This window comes from Neophocaena asiaeorientalis, unplaced genomic scaffold, assembly GCF_003031525.2.
Source record: "Neophocaena asiaeorientalis asiaeorientalis breed wild unplaced genomic scaffold, Neophocaena_asiaeorientalis_V1.1 scaffold409, whole genome shotgun sequence".
Classification (NCBI taxonomy): domain Eukaryota; kingdom Metazoa; phylum Chordata; class Mammalia; order Artiodactyla; family Phocoenidae; genus Neophocaena; species Neophocaena asiaeorientalis.
This window is the reverse complement of record NW_020175208.1, coordinates 2,377,611-2,391,153: the sequence shown is the minus strand read 5'-3', so window position 1 is coordinate 2,391,153 and position 13,543 is coordinate 2,377,611. Positions and strand designations below refer to the sequence as shown.

Sequence of the window (13,543 nt, the reverse complement as noted above, 5' to 3'; positions counted from 1 at the left end):
GGATTGGTATTGTTTCTTCCTTTAAATGTTTGGTAGAATTTACCAATAAAGCCTGGAGTTTTCTTTTTGGCAAGGTTTGTAACTACAGAGTAATAGATACCGGGCTTTTCAGAATTTCTTTATCTTCCTTATCTTGGTAATTTGTGTCTTACAAGGAGTTTGTCCATTTTATCTAAGTTGATGAATTTATTGGCATAAAATTATTCATTAAAAATGTCCTTATTATTCCTTTAATTACTGTAGGATCTGTAGTGATGTTCACTGTTTCATTTCTAATATTGGTAATTTGTCTTTTTTTTCTTAAATCTAGTTAAAGGTTTATCAATTTTACTAATTTTTTCCCCAAAGTAAGTTTTTAGTTTCATATTTCTATGTTGGCTATTTTCTTTTCTTCTCTTTATTATTTCTTTTCCATTTACTTTGGCTTTAATTTGTTCTTGTTCTCTAGATTTTTTTTTTTTTTTGCGGTATGCGGGCCTCTCACTGTTGTGGCCTCTCCTGTTGCGGAGCACAGGCTCCGGACACGCTGGCTCAGCAGCCATGGCTCACGGGCACAGCCACTCCGCAGCATGTGGGATCCTCCTGGACCTGGGCACGAACCCATGTCCCCTGCATTGGCAGGCGGACTCTCAACCACTGCGCCACCAGGGAAGCCCCTCTAGATTTTTAGTGTGGAAACTTATGTCATTGATTTGAGACCTTTCTAAGTCTCAGGTTTCCCTTTAAGTGCTACTTAGGTGCATCTCACAAATTTGATGTGTTTTCATTTTCATTTGGTTCAAAGCAATTTCTAATTTCCCTTGTGATTTCTTGTTTGACCTGTGGGTTATTTAGAAGTGTGTTGCTTAATTTCCAAATATTTAGGAGTTTTCAGCTATCTTCCTATTATTAATTTCTAGTTTAATTCTGTTGTGGTTAGAGAATATACTTGGTGTGATTTCAATCCTTTTAAATACACTGGGGCTTACTTTATAGGCCAGCATATGGTCTATCTTGGTGAATGGTCCATGTGTACTTGAAAATGTATATTCTGATGTTGGTAGAGTGTTCTATAAATTTCAATAAGGTTTTGTTGGTTGATGGTAGTGATCAATTCTATATTCTTACAGATTTTCTCATTAAAAGAAGAGTTCATATCTTCAACCCTAGTTGTGGATGTTTTTGTTCCTCCTTTCAGTTCTGTCATTTTTGCCTCATGTATTTTGAAATGCTGCCATTAGATGCATATACATTTAGGAATATTATGTCCTTGTGAAGAATTGACCCCTTTATCATTATGAACTGTCTCTTTTTACTCTTAGTAATATTCCTTGTTTTAGAGTTTAATTTGTCTGATTTAAATAGCCATTCAAGCTTTCTTTTGACTAGTGTTTGCATGATATGTTTTTTTCATCCTTTTACTTTTAAACTATCTATATGTTTAAAGTGGATGTCTTGTAGACAGCATATAGTTGAGTCTTGTTTCCCCCTGGTCTCACAATCTGTCTTTTAATTCAAGTGTTAGTCCAGTCACATTTAATGTAATTATCGGTTGGATTTAAATCTGCCATCTTACTACTTGTTTTCTATTTGTCTATATGTTCGTTGTTTCTTCTTTCATCTTTTCCTGGTTTTTTTTTTTTTTTGAGTATTTTTTAGTATTCCGTTTTATCTCCATGCTTGACTTATTACCTATACCTCTTTGTTTTATTTTCAGTGGTTGTTCTAGGGTAGTAGTTCTCACAGTTTCTGGTCTCAGGACTTGTTTACACTCTTTACAGATTATTCATACTCTTAAAAATTGAGGACCCCAAAATGTTTTTGTTTGTTTGCATTGTATCTATCTATACGCAATCATATTAAAAGTTATAACTGGTAAATTGTTAAAATATTTATTAATATATTTTAAGATAATTCATTGCATGTTAACATAATGTTTTTATTAAAAATAACTATAATTTTCAAAACAAAACCAAAATTTTAGGGAGAAGAATGCATTGATTTACATTTTTGCAGATTTTTTTTAACATCTAGCTTAATAGAAAACTACCAGATTCTCATATGTGAATCTGCATTCCATATCATGTTGTGTAGCCTCTTGAAAACTCCCCAGTACACTTTTGAGAGATTGCAAGTAGTAAAAACAAATAACATGTTAGTGCTGTTATGAAAATAATTTTGATCTTGTGAAGCCTCAGAAGGGTGTTGAGGACTCCTACAGATCCTGGGACATACTTTGAGAACTGTTGCTCTATAGTTTACAATACAGATCTTTAACTTTAATCAGTCTACCTTCAAATAATATACCACTTAACATATACTGTAAGGCCCTAACAATAGTACCCTTCCAAATCTCCATTTTTTGTTACTGTTTTTATACATATATTATAAACTCTTCAATACATTATTGCTTTTACTTTATTTTTTTGTTTTTTTAAAATATTTATTTATTTATTTTGGCTGCTCCAGGTCTTAGTTGTGGCACGTGGGATCTTCACTGCGGCTTGCAGACTCTTAGTTGCGGCATACACGTGGGATCTAGTTCCCTGACCAGGGATCAAACCCGGGCCCCCTGCACTGGGGGCACGGAACCTTACCCACTGGAACACCAGGGCAGTCCCTGATTATTGCTTTTACTTTAAACAGTTATCTTTTTTTTTTTTTTTTTGCGATACGCGGGCCTCTCACTGTTGTGGCCTCTCCCGTTGCGGAGCACAGGCTCCGGATGCGCAGGCCCAGTGGCCATGGCTGATGGGCCTAGCCGCTCCGCGGCATGTGGGATCCTCCCGGACCCGGGCACGAACCCGTGCCCCCTGCATCGGCAGGCAGACTCTCAACCATAAACAGTTATCTTTTAAAGACACTTTTTAAATGAGAAAAGGGCTTTTGTATTTACTCACATATTTACCATTTCCAGTGCTCTTGATTCCTTTCCATCTCATATTTTCTTTTTTCCTGATGAACCCCTTTTAGTATCTTATAGTGCAAGTCTGTTGTTGTGAAGTCTCTCTGCTTTTGTTTACTTATATTTGTTTTGCCTTCATTAAAAAGAAAAACTTTTTATTTTGAAAAATTATAAACTCATAGACTCATAAGAAGCTTTGAGTCTCACCTCAACTGTTTCCCTTCCCGTAGGGATTACAGTTCTGAGCAGTCTGAATATAGTTGTTTCATACATTTTGCCCAGTCTCTAGTTGCTTACAGTGGAGGTATGCCCATTCATTATGATTAGAAGTGGAAGTCTGCTTTGATTTTTACTGAAGACCATAAGCAGCAGTGGTTATGTAAATTCTGTTTCTACATTTGCCATTACTGTTGAGAACATTCATACATTGTTCAATATCCCCTGTACAATACAACACTGCAGAAATGAGTTATATAATAATTCCTGTTTCTTTCTTTTGTTTTTTGCCTTGTATGCATGGAAAAAATCAGTCAAGATTTGTACTAGATCATCACACTTTTGTTGGCCTGGATGTTTGCATTCTGGCTTTCTACTTAATCTTTTTTTCCTTTTTTTTTTTTTTTGACCACACTGTGCGACTTGTGGGATGTGGGATCTTAGTTCCCCGACCAGACATTGAACCCGGCCCATCAGCAGTGAGAGCGTGGAGACCTAACCACTGGGCCGCCAGGGAATTCCCTATTCCTATTCTATTAATCTTTTTGTAAAAGCAATAGCCTATACCCCTGTAGCACATTTTTTTTTCTTTCCTTCCCTCTTCATTCCCTCCCCTGTATTAGGTGGTTTTTTGATTGCATTGAATAAAGACATTGTGATTACCTTTAAGTAACTGAGTTTAATGGATTTACAGGAAAAGATGAAGAAATGGATGCCTTTGTTTCCTTTTCAATAGGTTTTCCTGCTGAGTTAGTGATTCTGGTACTTCTAATCTTATCTCTCTCTATGACTAGTGCTTCTGCTGCTCTCTATTAGCTATCTCAAGTGTCTGTCCTCTCCTAGAGCCCTACCTCTGTGTGCTGTTCTCTCTCTTGTTCTCATTATGAAAGCTCACATTCACATTCCAAGGGAGAGTATCTGATTGATTCACTTAATGACCTGTTGGTGCCAGGCCAGATCTTAGGTCATTCGCCAGCAGAGAGAGTCTCTGTTCCTGGTCATGTGGTACAAAGTATGGTGATGTATAAGACTTGTCAGAAGGGCCATTGGCATAGCAAGCATTCAGCGTTATCATTACTCCTCCTTTATAATAGCTGCATATTTATAGATTGTTTCGGTGAACCGCTGATCTCATCTCTGAAATGTTGAGGTTTTTTCCTCCTAATTTCATTCTTAGATGAATTTCATTCTTAGCCACAAAACAAAGGACAGTCTTCACCACCTTTTAGCCACAACTTAAAATAAACCCATGGTACTGATTGTTGGTCCAAGAAAGCCCATCTGTTGGAAACTATGAAAAGAGAAAATTTAAATGTTTCTATTCTTGTTAGCATCTCTAAATTTGGAGGAAGAAGAGATTGAAGCTATGAGCTGAAATAAGGTTTTTGGATTAATAGCCCCACATGGGTTTGAATCCTGGCTTTCCCATTTACTAGATGATAGATGAGTATCTTTTCTAAGCTTCAGTTTATTCATGAATAAAATGGAGATAATGGTATTTGCCTCATGTGGTTGTTAGGATTAAGTGATAGGATACATGCAAAGCAGTTAGCAAAGTGCCTGGCACATAATAAATGCTTGATAAATATTAGCTCCCATTATTTCTAGATCATTAACCCTTATTAATAATAAAGGTTACCCTGGTACATCAGTTAAGTTCTTAGTGCTAATGAAAACTAACATTTCTTGGTACATAAGCCGAGACAATAGTTATTGAGCCTTTGTTTACTCAGCGCTGTGCTGAGGTACCAACTGGGTATACAAGACATATTGCAATATGATTCTTGATTTCTAATCCACACAGTGAAATGTCAGTCCTAGAAAATTTTTCAGGAAACTCAACCCTATGATGGTATTCTGTTATTGGAATTTGGGCTCTGTCACTAGCTGTGTGACCTTGGACCAGTTACTTCTCTGTGCCTCTTCATCTGTAAATTGGAGGAAATATCTCATAGGATTATTGTAAGGAATAAATATGTTAATATATGTAGAGCACATAGGATACTGCCTGATACATGGTAAATGCTGTATGTAAGTTGCTGCTGCTAGATTATGACGCCTAGCAGTTGAATACTTGAAGCCTCATTGGGCCTAATTGATCAGTCTTTTCTTTTAGTTTAAAGTGAATAGGTTTCTTTGTAGGAGGTTTATAGGTATATCTTTAGTCTCCATTGTCAGGACAGTTTTATAGCGTCTACGTGGTAAGAGATGAGTAAGCTGAAGGACATGGTCTGCAGATAATCTTGTCCCATTTGAGACTGGACACCAGACTTTCCATATCTTGCCAGCCCTCCTTTGGTGATGCTTTGGCAAGAAAAACGTATCTTGAAATTCTTGGAAAGCTGATTTCCTCACCATTGAAATGTCCTTTTTGTGGGGGCTAGAGGGAGGGGGATGCTAGTGATATGAAAGTATGGTAAAGGAAAAGCAATTTGAGTAGAGACCTTTGATTTTAGCTTAACAAATCAAACAGGCAAGGGATTTTCTAATCAAAAGCTACTTCTCTCTTAAAGGGAAGACTCATTTCTTTCTTTTTTTTTTGCGGTACGCGGGCCTGTCACTGTTGTGGCCTCTCCCGCTGCGGAGCACAGGCTCCAGACGCGCAGGCTCAGCGGCCATGGCTCACGGGCCCAGCCGCTCCGCGGCATGTGGGATCTTCCCGCACCGGGGCACGAACCCATGTCCCCTGCATCGGCAGGCGGACTTTCAACTACTGCACCACCAGGGAAGCCCAGGAAAACTCATTTCTGATTTGTATTTCCTTCTCAAGAAGTGAGATTAATATGTTTTATTTCCATATTAGTGAGATTGAGCATCTTTTCATTACATTTATTGATTACTTGTATTAGTTTTGAGAATTACCCATTCATGTCCTTGACCTCTTTTGTTTTGTTTGATGAGGAGACTTATCTTTGCAGAATAAGGTACATTTCAGGTACATTTTTCATTTTGTCAGTTGTCTTCTTTTACCCTTGGTTGTCCTTTTTTATTTTAACTGCATAGAAACATTTAATATAATGAATCTATACATTTTTGCTGAAAAGTGTCATCTCATTATGGTTAGAGAATTTCTGCTGAGTGTTATAAAGCATGTCATAGTTTATATGTAGACTGATCCACTTAATAAGCATTTTTTCCTTATAAATAGGTGATTGATTGTCACAGGCTTTGAAGAGTCTTTGCAAACTAACATAGTCCCGAGGCTGTAACACCATAATAATAACAGCTACCACTTACTGCACACTGCCTGAGTGTCAGAAGATATGCTAGGTCTTTTATGTACTATATCCCTAATATTTAAGTTCAAGCAAAATATTATTATTGTCCACATTTCATAGATAAGAGGAATGATTTACCCAGGGTTACAGAGCTAGTTAGTGGCTGGATTGGAATTTTAACCCAAGTCTGCCTAAACTCCAAAGTATATACTTTTTCTACAGAGTTGGGCTTCTTGAGGCTTCAAATAAATTATACTGGTCCTAAAAGTTAAGTATATATCTTCTACCAGAACATGAAAAGATGGTCTGTCGCCTAGTTTGACAGCTCTTGGTTCCTGAGAGCAGAATAGATACGATAATGAGAAGTATGTAAACCAGCTGAAAGAAGGGTCTCCACTGTCTAGGGCAAAGGTTTTCAAAATGTGGTTCCCAGACCAGCAGCAGCAGTAGCATCACTTGGGCGTTTGTTACAAAAGCAAATTCCCATGTCCCACTCCAGACCTACAGAATCAGAAACTGGGGTTGGGTCCCAGCAACCTGTTTTATATTCGCAGCTGATTATGATGCATGTTAAAATTTAAGAGCCACTGGTCTAGGGGAATTATTCTCTCTAACCATAATTTTTGGTTTTGTGAGCTTCAGCCGAATTCTCAGCCCTTAAGTGCAAAATAAGCATTATCAAATAGTGGCAAAAGCATGGAATCTAACAAGAGCCAGTTTTTAGTCCAGTTTAATAATCATTTAAGGCAAGTTCACCTCCCTGAGCCATAGTTTCCCATCTCTAAAATGATTTTAATAAAAATCTATCTCCCGGGCTTCCCTGGTGGCACAGTGGTTGAGAGTCCGCCTGCCGATGCAGAGAACACGGGTTCGTGCCCCGGTCTGGGAAGATCCCACATGCCGCGGAGCGGCTGCGCCCATGAGCCATGGCTGCTGAGCCTGCGTGTCCGGAGCCTGTGCTCCGCAACGGGAGAGGCCACAACAGTGAGAGGCCCGTGTACCGCAAAAAAAAAAAAAAAAAAAAATCTATCTCCCTACAAGATATTTTTTCAGAATTAGTAAGATAACATGTATAGTGCCTCGCACCTTGCCTGGCTCCCGGGTGTTTGAGAAATTGCCTCCAGTTATTTTTCTTGTTAAGCAAAAAGCCCCTACCCGCCTTCTATTCTCAACTTCTCTTGTTTCTTGAATGTATTTTGCTGTCTTGTGTCTCTGGGCCTTTATATTAGCTATTTCTACTGGATATCCCTACCTCCCACCCCTCCCACTAACGTCTATACATCCTTTAGATCCCTGCTTATAATTTACTTCCCCTGGAGGGGACTTTCTCTAACCCCCACTCCCCAGTCTCTGTACTCATAGCAGCATGTATTTCTCCTGTCACTACATATCAAAGTTTTTGGAAACTGTTTTTTGCCCAGTTTTGCAAAGTTTTTGCCTGTCTTCTGTATAAACTTCATTGGGCAGGTCCAGTGTCTTGTCTGTACCATATCCTAGGACCCAGTAAAGTTTCTCACACATTATAGGAGCTAATAAATTAATGTTGAATGAATGAATGGTGGCTGTCATTATTGCTGCTTCTTCATCATCATATCATCCAAGAGCAAGCTCTCTTCTCTGGCTTATAGTTTTTGTGCTGACTGCTTGTGATAATCATAAATAGATAGTATTAGGACCAGTGCCTGTTTTCTCCTTCCCTGAAAGTACATGTTTTGACCTAGGCTGACATGGTAGTTCACTGAGCTGCTTCCTAACCACTGATCTCTCTGTATCACAGGTACCTTGGGGGAGCTGTGTGCCTTGATGGGTCAAGTTCATCACATGCAGAACCCAAAATGGCAGCATCCTTCGGACCTCACCAGGCGGTGAGTGGGTGTTTAGAAGAAGGAAGAAAAGGGTAGAATTTTGCTACAGGAGAAATGTGGTAGGGCTTTGGTAGGGCTGTAATTGTTGTTTAATTCCAGGGGTAGAGAAAGAAGTGATATAGTGTAATAGAATAAGAATTGGACTGAAATTCAGGAAACCTGGGTTCTAATACTGGCTTTGCCCTTTTTAACTAGCTATGTGATTTTGATCAAATCACTTCACTTCTCTGGTCCTCACAACAGTAAAATTAAGATATTGGACTAATTGATGTCAAAGAGCCTTTCTAGTCCTGAAATCTTCTGGTTTCTTGATGCAGTGTGGTTTTACAGATTTATTCAGTTACTTGATCCAATTATTCAGAGACCTTGGGAGTCATCTGTGATTCCTTTCTCTCTTACTCCATAGTCAGTGCATTAGCAAATTCTATAAGCTCTACGTATAATATATCCAAAACCTGATCATTTCTCAATCATTTTCACTTGGATTGTTGCAAGTCTCCTAAATGGTCTCCCTACTTCTGCCCTTGCCTGTCTACTGTTCTCAACTCAAGCAGCCAAGAGAAATTCTTTTAAAGCATAAGTCAGATTCTCTCTTCTTTGCACAGAGTTTTCCAGTGGCTTCCCATCTCCATGATCACAAGTGCCTATATGTTTTGGTCTAGGCTGACTTGGTTAGCTCACCACCCTCATCTCCTCTACTATTCACTTTGCTCACTCTGCTCTAGTCACACTGGATTCCTTGCTATTTCTGTTTTTCATACTATTTATTTAGTGCGCAGGCTTTCTCTAGTTGCAGCGAGCGGGGGCTACTCTTCATTGCGGTGCTTGGGCTTCTCATTGCGGTGGCTTCTCTTGGTGGTGCACGGGCTCTAGGCGCACGGGCTTCAGTAGTTGTGGCTCACGGGCTCTAGAGTGCAGGCTCAATAGTTGTGGTGCATGGGCTTAGTTGCTCCGCAGCATGTGGGATCTTCCTGGACCAGGGATCGAACCTGTGTCCCCTGCATTGGCAGGTGGATTCTTAACCACTGCGCCACCAAGGAAGTCTCTCCTTGCTATTTTTCTAGTATGTCAGACGTGCTCCCACATCAGGGCCTTTAAACTTAGTGTTTTCTCTATAGTTGCCAAAATGACAGCAGTACTCGGAAAGGCAGTGTTGTGTAATAGTTATTAAATTCTGCAGTCAGATGTGAATTGAAATCCAGGCTCTTCTACTTACTCCACTCTACGACCTTGGGGAAGTTATTTTACCTGAGGCTTAGTTTCCTATCCTGTATAAGGAGTTAATGAGAGTACTTTTCTGGTAGGATTGTCATTAGGATTAAATGGTGTGAGATGTTTAAAGAATTCTGCGAGTATTTGCATATAGGGCTGGATAAACACCAGGTACTGTTAAAATTATTTTCAACCTGGGCTATTCCCCATAATCACCTATGGAGATGTCTAAAAATACAGATGTCCAGGGCTTGACTCAAGGGATTCTAAGTTATTAAGTCTAAGGGTGGAGAGAGGGGCCAAGAATCTATATCTTTACATTAAAGCTTCCCAGGTGGTTATTAGACAAGCTGGAGTTGAGAACGGGATGAAATTATCTCAGAGGGTCCTGCTCAGAACCCCAGCCCAGTACACGACTAAAGGAGGCTCTCAAGAAACTTTGAGTCTGTTCAGTTTCTAAACTTGCAGTGTGATTCTCACGTGATGCTTACCTTCTCTGGGAATTTTATTCTAATTTTAACTGCTGTGTCCTGAGCAACCTTGAGCTGTGTCAGACAGTGAAGTCCTGTTGGAGGTACAGGTCTGATGCAAGCAATAAAATATAGATCCTGTTCTAAATGTTTCCAGAGGGAGAAAATGGGTTTTTCCTGCTTAAACATTATTATACATTATACATTGGGTTTTCTTAGAACATTCATGTATATGGACCATATCTCCATAATACCTGTATGGGAATTAGGTGGCTTTGGAAATTGGAAGGAAATAGAACTTATAGTGTGCCTTTCATATAAGGAAAATAATATAAATTTTCTAAAATTATGGGAATCGAAATATAAAATGAATATCCAATTTCCAAAAGTAACAATATTCTTTAGTTTTCTTGGCCTTTTTTGTATACAGATGACCATTCCAGCTGAAACCCTCATTTGTCCTCTTTTTATTTTCCCTCTCTGCTGATAGAAACTACGCCCGGTTCCGACAGAAGCCTCTGCAAAGATACAGTCTGACTCAGTGGGTTGACCAGAACATGCGAAGCCACCATCGGTTCCAGCGTCTACCAGATTTCCCGTACAGTCCATTTGTCTCCTCCCATCAGCAGTGAAGGTCCCTATCCAGGGTCCTGTCCAGAGCAGCGTCTCATCTTCTGCTGTTTTGTGCTTTGTAGATTTTGAAATTTATTTTTCACAACATTTTAATTTAAAGAACTCGTCACCTTTTGGAAATGCCCATTGCTGACTTGAAATTTTTTGTATAAGGTCCTTCCTGTTTATGTGTGTGTATGCATTTAAGCAGTGTTGAGTTGATAATAGTTTTAATTTTTTAATTTAAATTGAAGGTGGCTGCCGCCTGAAAGCCGGCATTAAGTCAAAACACCCAGAATCAAGCAAAACACCCACCTCTATGCAGAGGTGAAGTCTACTTCTGGTGCCCAAAAGAAATCATCTTTTAATCTCCTATGAGGAAGGGATTCTTTATCAGGCTGCAAGCCAGTGTTAATTACTGCTGGTGACTTATAAATGGATACAAGTCACTTTTAACAACGCCTCTTACCTTTTTTATTTGAATCTCCGAATACCTGTCAGTATTTTAAAGTTGGTAATCCAGGACATCTGAAGTAGTTGAAAGGACAGGTTAGAAGTGTAAATCTTCTCTTCTTTTTGTACCACTAGCTGCCTTTATTTTTTGGCTTTTTTTTTCATTTTTCGTTAAATTTATTTTGCACAACAGTGTTTACAAATCGTGTACATCTTAACTCTAACAGAAGACTGGTGACTAACAACCCCTGTTGATTTGTGATCTTGTGACTGTCTGCCTTCTCTGCCTTTCTTCAAGGATATTCCTTCTTTTTTCCCCAGTGAACTTAGGGCTCTACCGGCATATTCCTGTATCCGGTTAGACATAGATATGCCTCTTAAGAACAGCCTTACTGTGCTCTTTATTGAAGAGCCACCCACCCAGAGTCTTGACTCTAGGACAGGCCAGAAAGCAGTGCTATTGAGAGGTGTCAGTTGGTCTTCAGTTTCATCTGCTGAACTCCAGTTCAAGTATGAGTTGACGTGTTAGTGGGAGAGACTTTGGAGAAGCTGTCTTTTGTCTCCATTATTAGTTAATAAGAGGTGCCTTTTGATCCAGGATCTCCTTACTTGGTCAAACCTCTGATGTACAGTTTTACAAAACTACTAAAGTGGATCTAAAATAGTTTTGATTAAGCCTGTGCACGAAGCATTACCTGATCTTAAGGGTAATGCTACATGCAGCTATCTTAATGGATGTCTTAGGAGTTTATTATTCTCTTTACAGACAGCTCTAGACATCTATTGGGAGATTTTGCAGTCTGGCATTTGTGCTGTTGTTCACTCTGTGTGACGGTTGTACCTAGTTGCTATAGCACAGCCTGTGATACTGGGCTCATTGCCTCTGTCTGGTTTTGTTGTTCCATCAGCCCCATCTTTGTATGGAAGTAACCCATCTTAAACATCCTACCCTGCTTTAGAAACTGACTTGGGAGAAACTTGGTCATAGTTACCAGTAAACTTAGATGGATATCCCTAAGTGTTAACTATTTCTATCCAGTCAAGGATTCTCTTTTCCTTCGACATTTGGTTTAGAGTCTGGGACCAAAATGCAAAGGAGAAGTTCTGTTCAAAGGCAAGAGTCAAAATCTGTTATTTCAGTTGGCATTTCCTTTATCAGTCACTTCTCCAGGTTTCCATAAATTAGTTTGATGGAGTGGGACAAACATCCACCTTTGGAACTATAGCATAGTTAGAATTAATTGTTGCTGGAATAATTAGCATTGCAGCTGTCTTGTTCCCCACAGATAACCAAGGAGTAAAGGGACAGCCTCTTGCTTAGGCAAAAGTCTAAGACTCATGTTCCTGCCTCCCTGGTACAGGAGGGTTTAAGACTGATGTGTAATGGGAGCATCGCCTTTGCCAAATCAAATGAGTGATGGGTTAACGAGGAAATGTGACAATCACATTTCCTCTTTGCTCAAATAATTCTGTTTTTCAAGCTTTAGCAGCTTAATTAAATCTGTTGGACTGGGGGAGGAGAGAACTGTTCCCTGGCGGTTAACATGTTATTCTTTAAGAAGAAAAACAAAGCCAAAGAAAACTCATTATCAGGCATGTTCACCTTAAAGATGGTAGTGGGTAGAATCTGGAGTTTTTTTTTTTTTTTTTTGAATCTGGAGTTTTAATCTGTTTTTAAAAGCTACATATCTCACATTTAGTGTTGGCCTCTAAGTCTAATTTTCATGTAGAATTCTTGCCGTGTTTTATTTACATAAGCATTGTCCTAGCTTTCTTTATCTGTGATGACATTCTCACCACGGGGGTCTTGACAATGCAGAGTAGGAAATGTGCTGTTTACATAGTTTACTTGTATATAAAGAGCCTGAAATAACCTTAGTTTTGCATCTAATGCAGGCCCCAATTTACTTTGGTTGTTGTCAGGATCAATTATGAAAGTGAAGTTTGGTGCCTCCTCTTTATCATGTATTTCCCCTTGTAGCAGTTGTGTTTAATGTCATTACAAAGAAATAAAAGTTCTTGTCGGTGGCTTATGTACCGTGGCCGTCTATTGCGGGCTCTGAAGGAGGGCTCCTTCCTTCTTTGTGCAGGTGGGTTAGTGGGGTGTGGGAGGGGCGGCAGTTAGTAGAATGTGGTACCGGGGAGGCGAGGGTGTGTGCTCCCTGTTCTTTTGAGGGTAAATTACAGTGTTAAGAAAGGCGTTCCAGCAGTTAAGAAATGTTGAAATTGATTGGGATTTGCAGCTACATATAGTGCATATCAGGAGCGTGACATAGGGAGAGCCTTAAATATCACTGTGCTGCTGTTTTTGCAGAGGGGGAAAATGGTTCAGCCCCGTCACACAGGCATTGCCTCGCATTCCTTCCTGTGGCTGATGGCTGACCCCTGTGTCTCTCTGCCTCTCCAGAGCCAGCACTGATAAGGAAGAAGCTGAGCTACCTGGGGCATTCTCCCTTTGAAAGGGATGTGAGAAACCAGAATTGATAGTTGTTCTTAACCCAACTTCTCCAGAAATTGTTCCTAGAACCTGGGGTGAAGGTTGGATAAGTGTGGGTAGATGTGGGAGACAGCGTTAGATCACTTTTGTGAACCTAAGCTTCTTAGACTCACCCC

At 39.6% G+C, this 13,543-nt stretch overlaps 1 protein-coding gene across 3 annotated transcripts in view; it reads left to right on the top strand.

Annotated features, from left to right (window-relative positions):
- The window catches only part of S100PBP (S100P binding protein), a 31,278-nt gene extending 18,717 nt beyond the window's left edge, over positions 1–12,561 (top strand). Inside the window, exons 7-8 of one of the 3 annotated variants that reach the window (XR_003005958.1) lie at positions 8,096–8,183; positions 10,356–10,405. Coding sequence is in view for 2 of the 3 variants with exons in the window: in XM_024765287.1 (XP_024621055.1) it covers positions 8,096–8,183; positions 10,356–10,497 (230 nt within the window). In the remaining variant the exon portion in view is untranslated. Of the gene's footprint in view, positions 1–8,095; positions 8,184–10,355 lie in introns of all 3 variants that reach the window. The other 2 variants (XM_024765287.1, XM_024765288.1) reach the window with 2 other exon arrangements.
- Positions 12,562–13,543: the final 982 nt, after the last annotated feature.